Source organism: Scaptodrosophila lebanonensis, unplaced genomic scaffold, assembly GCF_003285725.1.
Source record: "Scaptodrosophila lebanonensis strain 11010-0011.00,11010-0021.00 unplaced genomic scaffold, SlebRS2 tig00001415-arrow-pilon, whole genome shotgun sequence".
Classification (NCBI taxonomy): domain Eukaryota; kingdom Metazoa; phylum Arthropoda; class Insecta; order Diptera; family Drosophilidae; genus Scaptodrosophila; species Scaptodrosophila lebanonensis.
The window spans coordinates 2,730,450-2,751,638 of record NW_022060742.1 but is presented as its reverse complement, the minus strand read 5'-3'; the positions used below and the strand labels follow the sequence as shown (position 1 = coordinate 2,751,638).

Sequence of the window (21,189 nt, the reverse complement as noted above, 5' to 3'; positions counted from 1 at the left end):
AAAATGTATATAAATGGTCAAAGCTACAATTAGCCCTTAAATTAAAACGTTTTCGTTAAGTGTTTAATAAATCCAATCATACTTCTTACTTAAATTTAAATGAAATAAACTTACTAACACAATAAAATGCAAATACTGATACAAAAACAGCAAAAACGTTCCAATAATGTCAATCTAATATGCAAGTAATGCCAATGAAGATCTCTAAGTATTCTATATTCGGAAAACAATATGCATTTCATAAATAAATTAGCTATTGCTGGTTTATCTTAATATAGATCCATATACCTAATAAATAATGTATTATCTGCCAACTAGTTTAACTTGATAATAATATTTATTAGTCATATGTAGGTTGTTCCGAATGATTTTTTCAGCTTCATATAAGTTCACTGACTGACTAGATCTTAGGCCTGGCCAGGATGGGTTTTAAAGAGCATTAATACAATCCGCAACATTAGGCCTACTTTCTAGTAATTTACCATTGATTGCCTTTCATTTTGCGCAGTGTAGCTAATGCTGAGCCGCATATGGCAGCCACAACAATAAAAACGTTAGAGATACAATAAAAAGCGACGACATTTGCGCATGTGTGGCAGCTACAAAAACAATATATATGTATGTAGTATAATAATAATAAAAATAAAAAAAAACAATAACTAACAGCGACGACCTCAGTAGCCCCAAACGGCAACAGTTGTATATCTAGATAGATATACACACATATATACAAACATATACGCTATGCTTTTGCTCATGCCATTCAGAGGCAACGCCGGCCAAATGCCAGCCAAGATCAGCCGCCAGTCTGGTCTGGTCGGGTCGGGTCGGGGAGTATCGTGCGCTAAGCTTGCGCCAAACGAAGTGACGCAAAACGCGAGCAGCGATTGGACAGATTGGACTCAAAGACATACGAGTATGTATAGTATATAGTATACATATAAATAGTCCAACTTGATTTCGCCAGCTGCGCGTGGGCAAAACAACGAAACCCCAAATGAACCCGTGGGGGTCTCTGTCGCTAAGAATTTTGAGCTGAGACAACAACATTTTGCAGCATGCCGAATTGCAAAATTGGACATATTTTCATACCCTACAAAATGAGATATTATAGGTATAGTAAGGGGTTTCGATTCAAAGAAAGGATTGTGAAGCTTAGCTGCGGAATCATTCAAAATGTTACAGCGCTGTTTAGAGATATTTACTCTATAAAGAATGCAAGTATTTAAGTGCCATAAAGCGATCAGTAAAATTGCAGAAAATTGTGCTGGAAAATTTAAGTGATAGGATATGTCCAGTCTGATTATGTCTGATTTTTTGGCGAAAAAATGAAACAAAAGTTACCGATCAGCCACCATATTCGCCAGATTGCGTTCCGTGTGACTTATTCCTGTTTCCAAAACTATCTAAAGGAACGCGATTAGCATGCTTGTATTAGCTCAAAAGCATATTAAAGAGAAATGTATTGAAAGGCAATATAAAATATAAATTGTAAATCGGAATACACGAATGTATATGTTTTTCTGTAGGAGAATCGATCGCTATTGATGTATTATTGTATTTAATATCTATTATCTTAAAATTAAATGAAAACAACCATCGGTCCTGCCATGATGGACTTAATTTATTTTTTCGATTCGGATACTAGCTTGAAAGCGCATCAAGTCTTCAGTGAGGTATCTGCTTGTTGTTTTTGTTGTTGTACACCAAATTTGGCTGTCTTCGCAATCTTAAATCGTTGAAATTGAAACCACAAATAAACCAAAGAGTCAATGAGCGAACAACAACGACAACAACAACAATTTACATAATATGCAAATTTGCATGAAAATTGTCGCATTAAATGTTAATTTGTCATTTTATGCCTAGCTAATTTTTCAATTAATTGTTTACCTCCATACTGTTTTGTCTGTTTTTTATGTTTGCCTGTGGCATTAATTAAAAATAATTAGCTTATAATTTTATATGCATATGTTTCGACTAATTAAGCACAAGTTTTTGCTTTTTGCTGAGCTTCCAGAAAATTAATACATATGTATTTGTATGTAGGATTATCGCAGTGCGTAGGCGAAAGTTTTATTCGAATAAAATGTGATGGTTTTATGTGACGGCGGCGACTTTTGAAAGATATTTGTGGGCAGAGCTGAAAGACAACCGAACAGATAAGCGGGTAGTGGGTCGAGCTAAACGCTTAAGTGCGTCTTCTCCCAAACTATGAAACTAAATATAAAGCCCAACAAAATGAACAAGTCATAAAACAATAGCGATCTGGTGCACAAGGAAACGCAAATCCCTCCAAATAGTAACGACAAAATACAGCTACAATAAAAGGTGCAAAAGCCGCAGCGAATGCACAGTGGTCTGAGTCCTTAAAGGCAACAAATAAATATACTTTAAATACCTAATCTCAAGAATATTTTTCTGATTTTTTTCATAGTATTGTCAATGGGTTTGAACAATAATTTCAAGTACAAATTTTGACTAAAATATAGACAATTTCAATACAATACAATACAATTCAATACAAATACGTTAGTTTTTTCGTCGATATCGATTATTTATTAAAGTAATGTTGAGTAGATGTTGGGAGTTCAGCTCTGATTTGCTCCCCAGAACGGAGCTGCGCAGACCACTGTGCTTGAAAGCAACTACTTCTGCAAGACAACAACAACACCAAGACCGACAACAAACAACAACAAGAAAAACTATAGCAGCATTGAAATGGAATACGTTTTGTAACCGAGAATTCTGCACTAAAAATAAACAAATGAAGAACTCAACATCGTTCGTCGCACGCGAGGGGTGTAATGAAATTTTATACAAGCCCAAGAGCAACAACAATGTATGGTGGCCACAATTGTCGAGTGCGAGGGAGTGGAGTGGGATGGAACAGAGGAGAGGAGAAAAGAGGAGAGGGCTTCAGCCCCCACACACAAACAAAGGGACAAAGAAGCAAAAAGTTGCCTGCGTTTCTTTTTTTCATTTTTTTTTTTTTTTTTTTTTTTTTTTTTTTTTTGTATTGAGGAAATGCAGCGAGCCACGAGCGGCAGCAACTCCAGCTGTCAAGACAGCCGCCTAAGACAATTGTTGTAATGTTTTTATTTCTCTGTATTTCTTTCTCTCTGTGTTTTTGCACATTTGCATAAATCGCAAGCGCGTCGTCGACCTACGGACCACCGGCTCGCCTCGGCAGCCGGACAACGCAAAGCGATAAATCCACATACAACCACATCAAGTATATACATATGTATATAGATATATAGATATCTAGATATTTACAACATATAGCCAAGATTGTAAATTGCCGTTAGTTGGAAACAACGATGCTCGAAACAAGAAAAGCGAAATAGTTCACTTAAAGATATCTAAACGCTCGTTTCCGTTCAATCGCACATTAAAAACAGTCAAATAATCATAGTACATATTTGAATGACAAACTAAATATAGCATGCAAATTTTAAAAATTAAGTTCCTAAGTGCCTAAGTTCTAACATCATTTTTTTTAGATTATTACGTATAAATTATGTTTGCAAAGTTTGGTTAAGGTAGCTTTTGAAATGTGGACTGTATTGACGAGATTCTGTAGCGTCCTTTCTCGGACCTAGGAGAATCTTGATACCAAATTTGGTTATTGCAGCTTTTATAGTTTCTGAGATCCTTGCGTTCATCCAGACAGACGGACGGACAGATGGACATGTCTAGATCGATTTCTCTCGTCATGCTGATTCAGAATATATGTATATACTTTATAGGGTCGGAGATGCTTCCTTCTGCATGTTACATACTTTGCACAAACCTAATACACCCTTTTCACCCTACGCGTACAGGGTAGGTAATAAATTGTGTAAATATTTTTATCTTCTTATTCAATAGTATGCACTTAATGAACTCTAACAAGTTTGGGTAAATCTGTGGAAATCTAGGAAATGTAATAAAAATATAATATAAAATGTAGCTTGGGCCCCAAAAATGGTATAGTTAAAACGGATAATGGAGCTTATTTATAATCTGTTACATAAAAGAGGTTTTGGAGCCACTGCAACTTCCTCAAAACTATTTCGATCGCTGTTGGCGTGGATTATTTAAATCATTACACGAAGAGATGGTATTTTAAATGTACTGTTTTTTCAACTCTTTAGAATTTTTGAATGCAATTTTCAAGAACTATTAAATATGTTTTTGATTTTAGACATTCATTTAAATTGCGAATGTAAAAAGAACATTTGGGGAATATTGCGAAAATGGAAAGCTCGATGCACTACTGCATTAGCATTGCGATTCTTGGTACATATTAACAATTCATCTTATCGGACATTTCAATACTAAAAGTCTACTTCTCTTCAGCTCCAATAGTTTTGATTTATACATGTATACATGATATACATATGTAAATACATGCATACACACTACATTCATATACATACATATGTATGTATGCGTTTGAGACTGTGAGCCAAATTTTGCTTCAGTGCTTCAGTGCTGCTTGCTTAATTTTTTATCAAAACGAAACAGAACCTAAGACAACAACACAGCTAAACGAAACGAACGCAAAGCAGTCGCAGCAACGAGAACAACAACAAAAAGAAGCTTCGCAATCTCCAAGTTGATTGCGTCTTGTTTTGATTTTTTGCACTGCGCTTGCTTTTTTGCTTTCTTTTTCTTACTTTAACTTTACTTCGCTTTTGTTTTGTCGTTTTGTCGCTCTTGCACTCACACAGCAGCCGCCCATGAGAGAATTTGCGGAGTATGGGTGGAGGGGAAAGGGGTAAATGCTTTAATGCTTGCTTGCGCACCTACACAGGGGCAGGCGGCCGCTCCTTTTGTTGTATGTGCATGTGTGTGTGTGTGTCTGCATATATATGGAATTGTGCACTTTTTGCCCTCTGCACTGACCAAATTTTCTGCATCGGGCAAAACTTGAAACCAGTTTTTAGTTATTAATACCAAATAAACGGCAACCACAACGGAGTGGCCATAAAAAGGAGTGTGTCGTTTAACTGTTCATTCAGCATTTTTGTTGTAGCACGCCAGGTGCGTGCGCAAACACACATACATATGTACATACATATGTGTGCGGTTTGTTTTTGCATTACGGCCACGACAGCTGTTCAATAATTTAGCATTTTGCCTTTGACTTAAATTACGCACCAAATTATTAGGAAAAATAAGATTTTGGTTTGGTTGCTTTATTACTCTGGCCATGCGTTTGCGCACTGACTGAGAGTCGCACACACACACACAAACACACACACACCCAAACACACCCAGCAGCGAATTATGTTTTCCTTTTTCCCTTTTGATGCTCTGAGTACCAAATGCGTGTGGAGTAGAATATAAAATGCCGCTACTCCAAACTTCACTTTCCAAAAATTGTGTTTGTTTGTTTGATATTACCAATAAGCTTGTTTAGTTCGTTAATTTATTTAACTTGTATTAAGTAGTTAGGTTTACGTTATGTGTATTTTTAGTAATAAACTGCCGGCATAACTTGCTGATCTATACAAAAACAGTAACAACGGCAACAACAAAAGTGCAAATGTCGCTGCTTCCCTTTGCAGAAATTCCTTCTGCAAAATACGCTGCACAAACACACACACACACACACAACAAAGTAGCAACAACACAGCACATAGACAGGGACGTACAATTACACCCCCACTCTCCCTTCTACATTTAGTTCGCAGCAGCCGCCACCGATGCGCTGCTACCTTTTATTAAATTCGTTTGGCTGGGCAGGAAATTTCTTTGCTCAAAAGGAGTGGCGACGCCACAAAAATTTTTCATTCAGATTCAATCAGGATTTAATTATTTGTATATCACTCACACACACATGCACGCATCTCGTTGCATTTAACGCTTTAGATTTGTTTAATAATAAAACACTATTTCACACATTCGCAATGCTTTTTGCAATTTTCCGGCTATTTTATTCTTAATGTTCTTGGCAATCTTTTAAAACTCACTTTGCACTGCTGCTGCTTCTTATAAGAAAATTCACAGTACGGCGGGCGACGTTTTTTGTGTACAGTTATGGACTTTATATTTTCGTTGCAGTGGTTGCCAACTGCAGCCGTCGAATTACTTATATTTGTTATTTAAGTTAATTTGTTTATAGATGTACAAACACTTTTATCATTTAAATATACGCGCAATCGCGGACCGACGAAGCAACGTTGCTCACACAGAGGGCGTCGAATTCGAACTGAAGCGAATTGAAAGCTAGGGTAGGAATGTTACAAAATATCGATACATCATCAAGCGATGATTTTTTTTAGCACGATGAATCGATGTGTTTTGTTTTCTAGTCGACTCATCGATTTTTGTTTTTTGTTTGTGGTTGGTGTTATGAATTCACATTGCAGTGTACGTCTGTTTTGGTTCTATTTAATAATATTTTTTCGTTTTAAAACTGTCGTGGACATAGGCTTTTTATACCTCTAAGCATTTTTCATTTGGGGTATTGGAAATCTTGTTAGCTTATGAAATGAAATTGTTACACAGTTTTAGTCCGGTTGGATACATGTATGTTATTTATAAGCAAATCATTTTATATTTTTTTCTTTTCTTTATTTAACTCGGAAATGAATTTACTGAAACCAATGCATTCATGTACATCTCTGTGCCAGGGATGCAAGCAATTCAAACGATGTCATTCGTGATACTACAAGTATCGATTCCTGTGTTGCTTGGTAGCACCAGCGCGCTTTCAATGTACCGTGGTTGTGAAATATTTGATTTTAGTAATAATTTGAACGCTTTCTATTTAAAACTAAGAATGTTGAGGTAGTTTTGATTTTAAAAACATTGCATGATGTTTTCAGTTAATTAGTTTTGTAACTCCTCTTCGTCTCGGCGCTGCTGTCTTGTCGTGGGTAGAAAGCCCAGCTTTCTGTACTTGGCCATTGTGCGATTCTGCAGTTGTGGCTGAAATCGCCAAATATTGTCGTCCACCACAGTATCCAACAGCTTGGACTTGGTATCTGGCTCTCTGTAATGATGGAGCTGGGCATACTGAACATCCAGCGTTCGGGCACTACAGATTCTATCCTTCCAGTACAATGGAGCATGATTGTGCAGGCCGATGGCATAACTGGTCGAGTGAAAGCACTTTGTCGCATCGCCGGGATCACAATACTCACGAGTGCGCTCAACATGCTGGAGCATATAGAAATAGGCCGGGAACTGTTGGAAAAACTTCGGTCGCTCCTCGTAATTCGGGAAATAGGCATTTCGAAAGCAGAAGCTTGCCGAGTCCTTACAATTGGGATTCGGGTCGGGCGACTGCTTCTCGAATTTTAGTAAATCCGACCAGGTGGTGAAGTTTCCGAGGGGCATGATAACCTCATCGATATCAAAAAGGCCAATATAGTCATAGCGATACATATTTCGATAGAAGCAGTCATTGTAGGGTATCATCTCATTCAGTATACTATTGAAGTTATCCGCTCCCAGAGCGTAATGATGGAAGTGAACCGGTGAGTTCGGCTCGCCGCGAGCCAAGGACATCGGCCGAAGCTCGACAAAGCCTGGCCGATCTTCGTCTACATAATGGCGGAGCACACGCGTCATATTAGCATGCATGGGTCCATTGTAGAACACGATCTTCTCGGCACCCAGTAGACGCATCAGTTCCAACCATTCAATCAAACGCCAGGACATGTCAGTATAAAGAAAGTTCATGGTTTTGACGCATACAGCAAACTTTAATGGACGGCTTCCATCCTTCTCTAAGACAGTTGTCTCATTTAATTGTTTCTGCTCCGGAAACAGCGGTGCCGATTCATAAAACACCTTTAGAAGGTTGGTTGCCTTCTCACAGGGCTCTAAGACTAAAGACACCATTGCGGGCACTTCACCACTGGGCACAGCACATTCCATAAGCGTGGGATAAAAGTGGTTTGCCGCTTTCCACCAAAACCAAATGACCTTGTGATCCAGCACGGGCACAATCACGGGCTGCAATTGGGACTTGAACCACAGCTGGCAATGGGTCTTCGGATATACCGCACCGGTATTGCCGCGTTCATTTATCATAGCCAGAAGACGTACTAGAGGGGTCTCCACCACCGTCTCCCTACAATCGTAGTACGCACCAAAGAGGTAGTAAGTCAAGTTTTCAGCATGCGCTACCTGCCAGTAGTCGTTGTGGAACTCAATATCTTTCGATAGAGGTGCACACTTCAGTTTCTGCTGTTCGTCCTTCGCTGCCAGCATTTCGACTAAAGGCAGCGAAGGAATATCTTCGAGTATCAATTCCAAACGCTGCTCCCAGGTGGGCTCTACACACAAACGAATACGGATAATCCTTTGCTCTTTGGTCAATAGCTACTTACCCGCGCGCCTATCAATCAGCAGCTCATCGATATTAACCGACCGCTCCTTGAAAATTTGGCTTTTTAAAATGGAATCAGAGCGTAAGTAGAGCAGCGACAGAAGACCCAGCTTCAGACCAAGAACTATACAAAGTATCTTGTAGAGATGCCTGCGATTCATGACCATAACGCACAGAGTTCTGACATCAAATACCTATTCTGTTTATCTTCGGCAATAGCTAACCACAAATAAATGATATCTCTTCAATTACATTTGGAACATTCCTCATATTATTGGGGGAAAAAATCAATTTAGCTCGCGACAGGCTATTTGAATGATAACACATGCAGTACGCATACATACATACATACATATGTATGTATGTATATTATACACCAGATTAATACCAAACACATAATTATTGTACAATTACAAATAAAAGCACTTACAATTTAGGTTTTTAATTGTTATTGTATTACTGCAATTTAATGGAAAATAATTTTGTTTCGGTGTGGAAGCTGTTCGGCTAACTCCCATAAGATCAATCAAGGAATTCTTCACTTAGTGGAAAACCTTTGTTACCCAATCGGAATTGGTAATTCAAAGTTCGTTTTAGTTACATGGCTCTGGTGTACAGTATCTGAAAGTTGACCTACAACGGCATCGTTTTCTATACCATTTTATCTTTCACTGGTAATTTAATAAAGCGTATTCATTTTCAAAAATTCATGCAAAAATCAACAAAATCAGGAATATCTATAGCTGTCATCGAAACAATGCGCTGTATAACTGAAAATAGCAAAAAATTAAAAATTCGGTAATGGGAAATTTGATGACATTCATATCTCAACGATAATCATATTAACAATATCAACATTTAATTATTGTTTTTTGCTTTTAAGTAAACCCTTCCTAAGCATAAATTCCAAATCCGTTACTGGCCCGCCGGTCGACATAAACGCGTACCACGTTATGCTACATTGGATTACTCTGGTCTTTCGTGGTACGCCAGTCTTCTACTATATTCATCGATGGAATTTCGATTATTTAAAATAAACTTCTATTTTATATAGTATGTTCTTAATTTTTGATAACAACCATTTAAAACTCATACACAATGTTTTCGGAGTCGATTTGTCTTATGATAGTCCAACTATCGATAGTGATAACATCGATAGTTAAGGGGGAAAAGCCAACGATAGCTTGACACCTCCAAGTTAAACAAAAAGAAAAACAAAGGACGCTTGCGAAAATGCTGAAATTTAATATTTTAATATTTCTCATGTTCTCAAGCGCTATTGCGATTGCGTCTTCAAATTCCTGCGAGACAATGCTGCACAATCTGGCCAACACACAACAGCTATATGTGTTCTGTACAACTGCACATGCCGTGCCTGTCAAGATCTGTAATGGCTGCGGACAGCAGTACCTAAATATGAAAAATGAATACACCCAGCTGATGAACGATATAAATTGCTCAAAACAGTATTCAGAGAGTGATCGCATAAATGTGGTCGGCACAACACAAAGTGTACTGACTGGGCTTTGGAATCGAGCTAATTGTGATGGTTAGTATTGAAATGTTGAAGCCGGCTTTTCAAACAAGTGCTTATGACTCATGCATTCCCAGATTGCATAAAAGGAAATCATTCAGACGAGTATGACACCATATGGGCAAAATGGGCAGAGTGCCTCGAAAATAACAAAAAAAACAATTTAGAGTGCATAGCATGTCTTCCTCAGTATTTGGAATTGAATGATTTCTACAGGGAACTTGAAAAGAAAAACATTGGTAAAGTCTGCTTCGACTTGCAGGATTCGGTGCGTATGGCGTCTGGCGACCCACTATGGACAACCCACTGAATCAACTTCCTAATCATTTCCTTTTCAGATGAATCGCTCCCGAGTTCTCTGGTCCAAGGAGTTGAAGTGCTGCCAACGGGAACCCCGATTAGCCGCATTTATTAGTAGCGTAGGCGTGGTAACTGCGATCATAGTGCTCTTCTATGCTGGTGTTGTGTTTCTCACCCTGCGGCGTGAAGCAAATCATGGCACGCTCAATGACACAGCACCCGAACTGGATGCACCCTCGACATCATCGCTCATAACTGCCGCTATCTTGTCCACAACGAGTGCTGATGAGACATCTAGCATATCGGCGAGGGAAGAGAAGATTAATTCTATACTCGCTACAGCCGAGGATTCCAGTGACTCTGACGACCCGTTGCCAACATTTAAGTCAAAGTTGAGCTAGTATCTTGTGCCAAATTAATTGCTTATGTATACTTACATATACAAGTATATCGAATATGCAAATTATCTTATGTATGTACATAGTTTTAAGTAAAGCAAAGCTTTTTTAAAAAACATTAAACTTAGCCTTTTTAATTACAATATTGCAATTTACTTTTTGGAATAGGTCTAAACCTACAAGTACTTAGGCAAATTTTAGTGGCCAGCTTTAAGAATTGAAATACGATGTGGTGTACAAAAATAGTAATGTTACTCCCTTCATGGTTTTCCCACCTACATTTTCAGATATAAGCTTTTTGCCGTGTTTTAGTGGATTTGTCGGTCCAGACAAGACAATGAATAAAGACTTCAAGATTAGGAATTTTTTAAGATTTTTATAAACTCGAAAACCTTTGCGTCACAAAGAATTTATCAGAGATCTGTATGACTTAACACATAAAATCCCACATTCCACGCCCGAAAACAAAAAATATATTTATGGAATAAAGATGTTTCATATCGTTAGTTTATTTGACTCGAGCCCGCATGTAGCATTTGTGAAATATTCGAAATGTCATCGACGTTTCACTCGGACAGCACACAAAATACATGCATTGTATATACTGATTAGTATTCCCCACTGCATTACTTTTGTGCAATACAATATTGGGGGTACAATCATGCATCCACAACTCTTTTGCACTTTCGAAATTAAAACTGTTCTGGGTTTTTAAAGGAGGTTTTACGAGATGCAGCTGCGTGCCACCTGCAACAAGAACTTGCAGAGTAATTGGAAGTAATCAAAAAAACTATTGCCTGCCGTTTGAAAGCCTGGAAATGTCGAAATACATCTTTGTGTAAAACTATCATTATTATTATAAGTACTATATATTAATATAGCACTGCGAGAAAAATTATGAATATAAATAGCTTAAAAAAATTGTATAGTGAAAAATAAAACATATACAAATTTTCATTGCAGATTGCAGTTTGATTCACACACGGCTTTTTCTTACTCGAGAAGCAGGTGGGACAATGCATTGCACTTTAACGCCGGCGGTTGTAGTCGTAACGCCGATTGTCCGTCGCTCCATTGTTGCTGCCATTGCCACTGCTATTAGCGTTTGCCGCCAGGTAGATGGGGAAGCCAGATGAAAGTGGCAAGCCGGCATTCTTCCAGGTGGCAAAGTCCTCATAAGTCGGAGCCTTTTCGAAATTAGGTGGCGGCGGACGTAGTTGCTGCGGTGGCGGATAATCGGGAAGTGGAGGTTGCCCATCATAGTAACGCAGTGATGGCGGTGGCTGCTGCAGCTGGTCGTAGAAACTGGCGGGCATGCTGGGTGGCATGTGTGCAAACAATTGATTCGTAGCCATGGCGGCAGCTACTTGTTCCCACGAAGGCATGCCGGCCATGTAACGTTCCCAAGATGGTGGCATAAGATCAGATCCACCGACTGCACTGCTGCTGTTGCTATTCGAGCGATAGGGTGAAGGTTTGCGGGAAAACTTTCCAAGTGGTGGGCCTTTATTGTTGTAATGATGCGGCTGATATGGCCGATGTTTATGATGTTGATTATGCGGATGCGGTGGCTGATGATTGCGCCTGTGACGCATAGGTCCATTGTGGCTGGAGACACGACTGGGCGGTTGCTTATATATGACCCGCAATCCCTTTTCTCGCATCATGTGCGATGCAGCCTTCGATTTGCGCAATATGGGCGTGAGCTCGATGTCATCTTGGGGAAATAAACGGCATAGTTCGGCCGCAACTTTGGGCTCAATCTCTTGGCCATCGCGTCCAATTTTCACCGGCTTGCCCTCATTCCAGTCGTTGTGCAATTGCATTGTAGCAGTAAAAAATAGATCCTTACGACAAATCCAATCCAGTTCGATGACGCCTCCAAGTGCCTTCGCTGACATGGTTGGTGGCAGAACCCAATTAAGTTGTGGCACGTCTCGACGAGAGGCGGCAGCCATGCGTGCAAATCCCGCAAATCTGCCTGTAATCGACAGGAAAATGAATATAATAAAACCGAATGGTTCTTCAGTTTCAAATCAAACCACTTACCGCTCTCGTTGACCGAGAAAATGAGCAGAACATTACGCGCTTCTTTGAAGGCCTGATTGAGATTTGCATCGTTTTGTGGCAATGTTGCCCATGCGCTTTTGTTCTTTGCCAGCTGTACATTCTCGTGGTTGTTGGACTTGATGAGAAAGAAGCGCGTGTCACGAAACAAATAATTCAGTTTTGTCATGTAGTCGTAGGGCTTATGTGGAGTAGCAGGCGAGCTGCTATCTCGATCGGATGGCGACGAGCTTTTGGAACATGATGTCGACTTATGGCGCCCCGAAGCGCGTCTCCGCTTGGTGTCCGAATCTGAGTCCGAAGAGTCGTCAGAGGAATTGCTTACTGGTGCATCACTGGCCCCGCCATCTGCGCTGGACTCCTTGCCACTAGTCGTGTTTCTCTTTGTCCTCTTTTTGTTTGTGCATGATTTATTTTCGATTCTCTTAAACTTTGCAGTAATTTCATTGCGCCTCGCCTTTTTTTCATTTCCGGTGACCGTTGCTTTACGTTTTCCATTCCCAGTTTCGTCGCCGGCTTCCACAAAAGGTGGAGTTGTACTCACCGAGCTCAGGCTCGGCAAGGAATCCTTGCCGGATTCGGAGGCTTCGCTGCGCGTGTCAAACGATTCAAAGTCCTGCAACTCTTCAGCTATATCGGCTTCGTTTTCATCCAAGCCGAGCACAGCAGCGCCCAAATCAGTCATTTTTGCTATTTGTTTACGTTGTGTTGTTGTTTTCCTGCATGCGTAGAAGCGAGACGACCAACAAAACAAATGTGAGTGCAAGCGATGCAGAAAAATAATCGATTTAGCAAGGCATTGGAAAAATGTAAAATATGCATCGCTCCTAAATACTCACTTAATGCAATTCACAAGTACACATAATAGACACAATTATGAAATCTTAATTTAATGCAAATCTGTATTACTTTTTCCTCTTAACAGTAAGAAACACCACCTATTTTGCATTTACAACCCACAGTCGTCCGCTAGCGTCTGTTGGCAGTTGTCTATCGATTACTCTGTATTCCCGGCATCGATAACACGCGTAAGCAGCTGGCCGGTGTATTTGAATAAACAGCTGATCGATGGCTGAGATGCTGGTACATTGCACTGATTTCTAATATGTGCTCCATTTTGGCTTTTCCGCTGGAATTGCTGGACAAATCTGAACACGAGCCCCAACGCTGCTATGTAACATATGGTGAGGAGATAACGGAACCGAAAATACCTGTTTGGGCCAAGTGCTTGCTGCAGGATGACAGCTACGCCATATGCAGAGTGTTGGCGCGTGCCGGCACGGAAACCTGTTGCTTTATGGATGACTTTGTGACCTCTACTCCACACTTTAACGTCAATAATAAGCGTCTAACGAAAATTGTGCCGCTGACAACGGTGAATCGCGTTGAGAAAGTTGCCTGTGTATTGACCATAACTGCGGAATTATTACAAAGATCACAGATTTCTGTAGAAGATCTGCGCGATGATGTACATTCCTTTCTGCGATATCTGATGCTGACCAAGGGATGTGTCGTACAGCACAAGCGGCTCAAGCAATTGGGCATTGCCAGTGTGGAAATATTTGAAGTGCCGGATTTGGAAGAGAACGAGTGTTTTGAGCTGAAGCGCGATACCAACTTGCTCATTGTGGACGTACGCTTGGAACTATCACAAGCATTACCAACCACATTCACCTTTTACCCGCATGGTTTTGAGTGCGCTTTGCAGGCATTAGAGGATTTGCTAAGCACCTCAAGAAGTGACCAAGGCAAGGAATTGCCTTTGAATGCCCTGATCGTGGGTGCTGTAGGCATAGGCAAAAGCACTCTGCTGGCAGAGTTTATGCGGCGACACCGATGCAATTGCTTTTATGTGACAGCGTCCCAAGTGTTGCGCGCGTATCCCGGCGAAACGGAAGAGGAGCTCCGGAAAACTTTTGAGGCTGCTCACACATATTGCGAAGTATTCCAGCCGTTGCGTAAGTAAACGGAGTCATTCATAAAGATAATCCTTTTAACAATTCTTTCATACATTTTCAGTACCCGTAGTCATTCTGCTGGAGGACTTGGAAATGTTCTGTCCTGCGACTACAAGCGATGCCAAAAACTCGAGTAATGCCTTGCGCATCTCTGCCCAACTATACAAACTGGTCGATGAGTTGCCACGACGATCCAATCGTATCCTGTGCCTGGCTACGAGCAGCGCGCCGCATTCGCTGCACGAATATACGCGTCGAGCCGGTCGCTTTGCCAATGAGATTGTCATAGACATGCCCACAGAGCTGCAGCGCCAACACTTGTTTGCCTGCTACTTCACGGCGCAATACCCACATGACCTAAGTCCCGCCTTGATGGAGCATGTTGGCCAACACACCCAGGGCTATGTGGTGGCCGATTTGGCACTGCTCATGCGCCAGTTGCAAAATAAACTATTGCTGCAAAGTACAGAAGTTGTGCAAATTGAAGAGGTGATAAAACAGACGTTGCTTCAGTGCCAACCAAGTGCCTCGCGCTCCAATGATGTGCGCGTGATGAGAATGACTGAAGGATTCGAGATCATTGGCGGTATGGCAACGCTCAAGCGTACACTACAGGTCTCTATACTTGCGGGTCTCAAGCAGAGCGCTGCCTTTGCACGCTTTGGCCTGAGTTTGCCCAAAGGGGTGCTGCTCTATGGTCCGCCCGGCTGCGCGAAAACTACCATAGCCAAGTGTCTGGCCAAGGAAGCGCACATGACATTCATATCCACATCTGCTGCTGAGGTATATTCGCCCTATGTGGGCTGTGCTGAGCGTTTTGTAACGCGTATTTTCGATACGGCGCGTAAGAATGCGCCGTGTCTGATATTTCTGGATGAGATTGGTAAGTGTTTAACAATTGAATTAATTAATTGAATTAACAATTGATCTGTTTTCTTCATGCAACTTTTACTTATAACACCTCGCCAGATGCACTTGTGGGTCGACGCACAATCTCCAGCGGTGGTAGCGGCAGTGGCGACGTACAGATGCGCATTCTGTCCACACTACTTACCGAAATGGATGGCATTGTTGGTGGCGACAGTCAGCACCACATACTAGTTGTGGCGGCCACCAATCGGCCGGATATGATCGACGATGCCCTAATACGACCAGGACGCTTTGATAAATTGATACATGTGCCTGCACCGGATTCGGACTCTCGTCTGGCTCTCCTGCAACTTCATGCCAAGCGCATGCCCTTTGATAGTTCAGTGGATATTAAAGAGATTGCCGAACGCACTGAACGCTACTCTGGCGCCGATCTGTGTAACTTGTGTAATGAAGCGGCTATGCGGGCACTTCAACGTGACTTTGATGCCATATCCATTCAAATGCAGGACTTTGAAGAGGTGCTGGGCCGGGTTAAGTCATCGCTTACACAAAGTCAAATCGATGGTTACTATAAGTTTGCCTACAGATTTTTGTAATAAATACATATGTAATTTACTTGAGATGATTGTGCCAAGAATTTAAAATATTAAGAAACCTTATGGGACCGCTTATTAGCATGTTTAACATGTTTGAGAAGAAAAGGAAATAATTTCAAATAAAAGTGGTAAATGTTATAAAATTGAAACATACTCGAATATTTTGATTCAAAATGGCAATTACTTTCTTAGGTCCAGCCATTATGTTCTTAAAACGCAATGTGGTCTATATAGAGACAAATATATCATTCATTTTATGACTTCGTGCGAGATGAGATTCTGTTATGAAAAACCTTTTAAAATAAACCTAAAAATGCAGTTTAATTTGTTTAAAGTATAATGTGACTCTATATGATAAATATTTAACAACTTCCTCAAGAAGATTATATCTATGAAAAACATTATGCGGGGGCGGTACTTTTGTCTTTTCGAATGAAACGTAACAGTGAGAAATCTGAATGTCAAAATGAACGACCGTTGCTTCGAAATGTGCTGCCCTGAAATTTATCGACATTCGATTGTGTGCTTAGACTTATCGACTTCTATACAGCTGATCATTCGATAAGCATAACAAAAGAAAAGCAAAGGCACCAAACCGATTAGTAGTATGTGAGTGCAATTAAAACAAACACTAACACTTATTAAACGGGGAACTTATCAAACGCCAAAAGTGAGTCACAAAAAACGCAGAACGTAGATCAAAAAACCGTCACAATGTCGACAAAAGACACTGCTCCGCCCTCATACGACGACGTAATGAAATTTAACAATGCGCCCCCACCACCAAATGGTAAGTGGATCAAGGTTTAAGAATGAAACGAGACTAATGTACACATTTTTCGTAGCTCCCCAGGTTATTGCGGGCGTACATCAGGGAGCACCGACAGCGCCTCTTCCCAATATGCAGCCCGCTGGTGTCTATGTGCCCAGCTACGGGGCCTTTGAAACCACTCCAGTAAGCGTTGTTGTTCAGCCGGCTCCTGTGATGATGCCCTCCGAGATAATTGTGATTGGTGGCTGTCCTTCATGCCGCATTGGCTATTTGGAGGATACTTATTCACTGCTCGGCGTTTGCTGCGCCATATTGTTCTTCCCCATTGGCATACTCTGCTGCCTGGGAATGCGGGAGAAACGCTGTAACAACTGTGGTGCTGTGTATTGAGCGCCTTCCAAAATCCAACGCCCCAAATTCTTAATCGTCTTTATACGTATGTATGTTTGTAAGTGGAACGCAATTGGCATTTAAAATGCATCTGTCACACAGTCTATCAAAGTCTACATTGAAGGTGATTTGTCCTATGACACCCATAAGTTTTAGTCAGATTTATATTTAGGCATTGTTATAAGCTTCGTTATATAAACATAAAAGCGTAAAAAATTGGTGTTTTGTTGTAATAAGACCTTTTCTATCGCAGATAGAAATGCAGTCGATTTGTTCTATAGTCAGGTACTCGATTAACACGGTTATAGGACGAAACGTGAAATGAGGGCAGTGGTTTGGTCTCAACATAATTAAATTGGTGAGCAGAAACAAAAAAGTCAAGTACTTAGAACTTTTCATGAAGAAAATATGAAGTCGTAAGGATGCTGGTCAGAAAAGCTTTTCTTTCGTAACTTCATTTAAAAAAGCAAAAAATTTAAAAACAGCGTCTAAATGTATCCTAATGGAATCAGCATTGCAGCAAACTTTAATTTGCTGTGGCGTCATGAATATTATCTACGCCCCCTGCACATCAAGAAATGGTAAGTCGAGCACTGTTGAGTAAAACGAATTAATGCTAATTTTTATATATATTTTTTTTACAGCATTCCGGTCCATGCTAACGATTAGTGTCCGAATATGTAAACCTCCTGCTCTTTGATAAACTCAGATGCCGAAGGCGATGACGCCCAACAATGTAATTTATCTTTCCATATTTTACGTTAATATGTATATGGAGCACAGCTTATCACAAAAAACAAAAAATTCTAGATCGAGTGACCACAACCACAGACGAGTTCATTTTGAATTCGTGGTTATTAATGTACATACGTATAAGTGTTGTATCGGAACCCTAAATTACTGCGTAATTCCTTATTGATATCGCATTGGACTGTTTTTATCATACGATTATATTCGAAATGTTAGATGATATGTTTTTTATGCATTAAACTTATACATATTGTTATTATATTTAATGTGCAAGTCTGGAGCAGACAAAATTGAATATTGGCAGGAAGGGCTTTTCTTCAGTTTAGGCATTTTGTGGAAAAAATAATATAGGAGAAGTTTATAATTGGAAAGGTTAAAATGTAAAACTTTACAAGTAGATTAATTTGGGGTGGAACTGAAATTTGCTAAACTAAATAGGCACTTTATTATTTATGCAACAATTTCATAATAATTCCAAATAGTCTAAGCTTAACTACTTTACTATAAAAACGTATACTTTTCGAATGATTGAAATCGTGTATTCAAACCTGTAGAACTCCCAATAGTGCCTCTAAAAAAACGCACCCATTGAAAGTGCGCCACTGAAGCAACTCAGCTTCCGCTTACTTCAATTGAAATATAATGCAGGGCAGTTTTATATTGCGCCGTTCGCTTGGCATATTTTGCTTTTGCGCTTTGACTTTGACATTTGTTGTTGAAAAAGCAAACAACAAAATTGCCGGCATCCACATCCGCTGAGACAGCCGGCCGCCTGAGAGCATTATCTCGAAGAAGCAACGACAGTCGCACAGGGAAAGTCGCCCACCGTGGTCATGACAACAAATGTGCTCGTAAGCTGCGCTTTTTTGCTCTTGATTGTTCAGTTTCTTTCCTTAACGTCGTTGAGCAATTCTACAGCGTCGCAGTCGCTGCCGTCGCGCCACAATGTCGTTTTGATTATCTTCGATGATTTGCGCCCCACGTTGGGCGCCTATGGCGATCGCTTAGCACAAACGCCGCACCTGGACGCTTTTGCACAGGGCAGCAGCATATTTACACGGGCATATAGCCAGGTGAGTATTTCAATACATCAGTAAATCAAGATCTAAGGGGAACTTTTCCTGTTCAGCAAGCATTATGCGCACCGAGTCGTAATTCTCTGCTTACGGGACGGCGTCCAGATACTTTGCATCTCTATGATTTTTACAGCTATTGGCGCACTTTTGTCGGCAACTTTACAACGCTGCCACAGTACTTTAAGGAGCATGGCTACTATACCTATAGCTGTGGCAAGATCTTTCATCCGGGTATATCTTCAAACAACACGGATGACTACCCGCTCAGTTGGTCAGCACCTCCATTTCGTCCGCGCACCGAACAGTACATGAACTCACCCGTTTGCCCCGATAGATGGGGTGTATTGCGAAAAAACCTTATATGTCCGGTGCATTTGCAAACGCAACCCTATAAAACTCTTCCGGACATTGAATCTGTGACAGAGGCTCTGCGATTTGTGCAGTCCCGAGCGAAAAGTCGTCGTCCATATTTCTTGGCGCTGGGATTTCACAAACCTCATATTAATTTTCGGTTTCCGCGACAGTTCTTGGCACATTTTCCGCTCTCAAAATTCTACAATTACACCGACGATACTTTGAAGCCCCCGGACATGCCGGCAGTTGCATGGAATCCCTATACGGATGTACGAGCTCGTGATGATTTCAAATATGCAAACATCTCCTTTCCCTACGGGCCCATTTCGACGCATCAGGCAGCACAAATCCGCCAGGCCTACTACGCTGCGGTTGCCTACGTCGATGATTTGTTTGGCAAATTCATCGCTGGCCTAGATCTGCAGAGCACTGTGGTCGTGGTGCTCGGCGATCATGGCTGGTCCCTCGGCGAGCATGCGGAATGGGCCAAATACAGCAACTTCGAGGTGGCTCTACGTGTGCCCCTAATAATACGCAGTCCAGAATTCCCGCTGGAGCAAGCGAAACGCTTATACGGCATAACGGAATTGTTGGATGTATTTCCCACGCTGGTGGATTTGGCACACCTGCCGGCATTGCCAACTTGTAATCGCACTAAGATGCCGCCTCAGTTAACATGCTCTGAGGGTAAAAGCTTGTATCCACAGATGCAGGGCGTAGGTTTGGGTAAGTAGTAATCAGATATTCAGGTATTAATATACTCGATTCGCTCTACTTAAAAACCGTCTGAAACAAAATCGTTAAGTTCTAATTCTAATTCCTCTTTAAGTCCATATTTTTGTATCATCACACATTTGTATGCATGGTTCGATTTTATATTCACATCAACTTTTCTATTTCATAGCTACCCAACATGTGGCTCTCAGTCAATATCCACGCCCCGGTTTGTTGCCCACTAAGCATCCCAACAGTGATAAACCTAAGCTTCATAATATCAAGGTAATGGGCTATAGTCTGCGCACCGATCTCTATCGCTATACGCTGTGGGTGCGTTTTTTTGCACAGAATTTCACTTGTGGTAACTCTTTAAATCCCCAAAGCTCTTCGTTCCCTCACAATATATCTTTTTTTAATTTCAGATTGGAACGAAGTTTATGGCGAGGAATTATATGATCATCGATTAGATGCCGGTGAAGAAATGAATCTGGCTTCCTTGTCAGATTTCGATGAAGTACGAATGCGCCTGCGCCGACGTCTGCTGCAGGCCGTGGGCAGCTAGCGGTCTAGTCTACCTTTTTTACACCGCTCTTCATTATTTGTAATAAGAAATGTATCGAAGACAAGACAAAGTAAGAGAGTCTTCAGCAAATGGGAGAATAAATTCTACACTAAAACAAATTTCAGGACAAAACCGTGAAAATTAAACTGAAATCTTCAATTAGGGAGCGTTTGCCTTTTTGTGTTTCATGTTCGTAGCACACTATTTGGGGGTTCTAGGTCCATTTAGGAACAACGAGGCTGTCTTTATTTTAACGTCCCATCAAATAAAAAAAACCTTTTTTAATGTTCTTAAAAGATATTTTAAAGACAGCAAATTTTTCAAAATATATATTATTTTTTGTGATAATCATCCATTTGCGTGATAAGTAGAAGATCCATATAAACCAATTAGGTTTTTGTTTAAACTAGTTTATTAAATTGTATTACTTGCTGTTCAAAAAAACTTTGATTAGTGTTCCTCGTCCTGTTTTAATTTCAGCCACTTTTGTGTTTATATCACCAAAAAAAT

The 21,189-nt window shown here is 40.6% G+C and overlaps 7 protein-coding genes across 7 annotated transcripts in view; 4 read left to right on the top strand and 3 right to left on the bottom strand.

Moving 5' to 3' along the window:
- The window catches only part of LOC115632657 (pollen-specific leucine-rich repeat extensin-like protein 2), a 36,313-nt gene extending 30,148 nt beyond the window's left edge, over positions 1-6,165 (bottom strand). The window contains exon 1 of the mRNA XM_030529888.1: positions 5,964-6,165. The gene's annotated coding sequence lies outside the window, so the exon portion shown is untranslated. The remainder of the gene's footprint in view (positions 1-5,963) is intronic.
- A 660-nt stretch (positions 6,166-6,825) lies between these two features.
- LOC115632654 lies at positions 6,826-8,499 on the bottom strand. The gene is made up of 2 exons (XM_030529885.1): positions 8,334-8,499; positions 6,826-8,279 (listed from the first exon to the last, which is right to left on the bottom strand). The coding sequence occupies exons 1-2, from the start codon at positions 8,497-8,499 to the stop codon at positions 6,826-6,828; spliced, it is 1,620 nt and encodes a 539-aa protein (XP_030385745.1).
- A 1,016-nt stretch (positions 8,500-9,515) lies between these two features.
- LOC115632865 (osteopetrosis-associated transmembrane protein 1) lies at positions 9,516-10,687 on the top strand. Its single transcript, XM_030530128.1, has 3 exons — positions 9,516-9,881; positions 9,944-10,134; positions 10,205-10,687. Exons 1-3 carry the CDS (start codon positions 9,566-9,568, stop codon positions 10,565-10,567), a joined length of 870 nt encoding a protein of 289 aa, XP_030385988.1. The 5' UTR covers positions 9,516-9,565; the 3' UTR covers positions 10,568-10,687.
- Positions 10,688-11,040: 353 nt separating this feature from the next.
- Positions 11,041-13,582, bottom strand: LOC115632917 (YTH domain-containing protein 1). Its single transcript, XM_030530208.1, has 3 exons — positions 13,471-13,582; positions 12,614-13,350; positions 11,041-12,545 (listed from the first exon to the last, which is right to left on the bottom strand). Exons 2-3 carry the CDS (start codon positions 13,314-13,316, stop codon positions 11,593-11,595), a joined length of 1,656 nt encoding a protein of 551 aa, XP_030386068.1. The 5' UTR covers positions 13,317-13,350; positions 13,471-13,582; the 3' UTR covers positions 11,041-11,592.
- Positions 13,567-16,207, top strand: LOC115632916 (spermatogenesis-associated protein 5-like protein 1). The gene is made up of 3 exons (XM_030530207.1): positions 13,567-14,589; positions 14,651-15,472; positions 15,559-16,207. Exons 1-3 carry the CDS (start codon positions 13,737-13,739, stop codon positions 16,056-16,058), a joined length of 2,175 nt encoding a protein of 724 aa, XP_030386067.1. The 5' UTR covers positions 13,567-13,736; the 3' UTR covers positions 16,059-16,207.
- Positions 16,208-16,657: 450 nt separating this feature from the next.
- LOC115632552 (brain protein I3) lies at positions 16,658-18,231 on the top strand. The gene is made up of 3 exons (XM_030529767.1): positions 16,658-16,848; positions 16,904-17,801; positions 17,865-18,231. The coding sequence occupies exons 1-2, from the start codon at positions 16,773-16,775 to the stop codon at positions 17,218-17,220; spliced, it is 393 nt and encodes a 130-aa protein (XP_030385627.1). The 5' UTR covers positions 16,658-16,772; the 3' UTR covers positions 17,221-17,801; positions 17,865-18,231.
- On the top strand, positions 17,765-20,933 carry LOC115632653 (iduronate 2-sulfatase). The gene is made up of 5 exons (XM_030529883.1): positions 17,765-17,801; positions 18,889-19,043; positions 19,100-20,126; positions 20,305-20,478; positions 20,540-20,933. The coding sequence occupies exons 1-5, from the start codon at positions 17,765-17,767 to the stop codon at positions 20,677-20,679; spliced, it is 1,533 nt and encodes a 510-aa protein (XP_030385743.1). The 3' UTR covers positions 20,680-20,933.
- Positions 20,934-21,189: the final 256 nt, after the last annotated feature.

Excerpts from the sequence above, each read along its gene's own strand:
- LOC115632865 (XM_030530128.1), top strand. The coding sequence starts at position 9,566 with ATGCTGAAATTTAATATTTTAATATTTCTCATGTTCTCAAGCGCTATT. Across the intron at positions 9,882-9,943 it reads GAATCGAGCTAATTGTGATG|ATTGCATAAAAGGAAATCAT; the intron begins GTTAGTATTGAA and ends ATGCATTCCCAG. Across the intron at positions 10,135-10,204 it reads GCTTCGACTTGCAGGATTCG|ATGAATCGCTCCCGAGTTCT; the intron begins GTGCGTATGGCG and ends TTTCCTTTTCAG.
- LOC115632917 (XM_030530208.1), bottom strand. The coding sequence starts at position 13,316 with ATGACTGATTTGGGCGCTGCTGTGCTCGGCTTGGATGAAAACGAAGCC. Across the intron at positions 12,546-12,613 it reads TTTCTCGGTCAACGAGAGCG|GCAGATTTGCGGGATTTGCA; the intron begins GTAAGTGGTTTG and ends TGTCGATTACAG.
- LOC115632654 (XM_030529885.1), bottom strand. The coding sequence starts at position 8,499 with ATGGTCATGAATCGCAGGCATCTCTACAAGATACTTTGTATAGTTCTT. Across the intron at positions 8,280-8,333 it reads GCTGATTGATAGGCGCGCGG|AGCCCACCTGGGAGCAGCGT; the intron begins GTAAGTAGCTAT and ends GTTTGTGTGTAG.
- LOC115632653 (XM_030529883.1), top strand. The coding sequence starts at position 17,765 with ATGAATATTATCTACGCCCCCTGCACATCAAGAAATG. Across the intron at positions 19,044-19,099 it reads TTACACGGGCATATAGCCAG|CAAGCATTATGCGCACCGAG; the intron begins GTGAGTATTTCA and ends TTTCCTGTTCAG. Across the intron at positions 20,479-20,539 it reads TGCACAGAATTTCACTTGTG|ATTGGAACGAAGTTTATGGC; the intron begins GTAACTCTTTAA and ends TTTTAATTTCAG.
- LOC115632552 (XM_030529767.1), top strand. The coding sequence starts at position 16,773 with ATGTCGACAAAAGACACTGCTCCGCCCTCATACGACGACGTAATGAAA. Across the intron at positions 16,849-16,903 it reads TGCGCCCCCACCACCAAATG|CTCCCCAGGTTATTGCGGGC; the intron begins GTAAGTGGATCA and ends CATTTTTCGTAG.
- LOC115632916 (XM_030530207.1), top strand. The coding sequence starts at position 13,737 with ATGTGCTCCATTTTGGCTTTTCCGCTGGAATTGCTGGACAAATCTGAA. Across the intron at positions 14,590-14,650 it reads CGAAGTATTCCAGCCGTTGC|TACCCGTAGTCATTCTGCTG; the intron begins GTAAGTAAACGG and ends ATACATTTTCAG. Across the intron at positions 15,473-15,558 it reads GATATTTCTGGATGAGATTG|ATGCACTTGTGGGTCGACGC; the intron begins GTAAGTGTTTAA and ends ACACCTCGCCAG.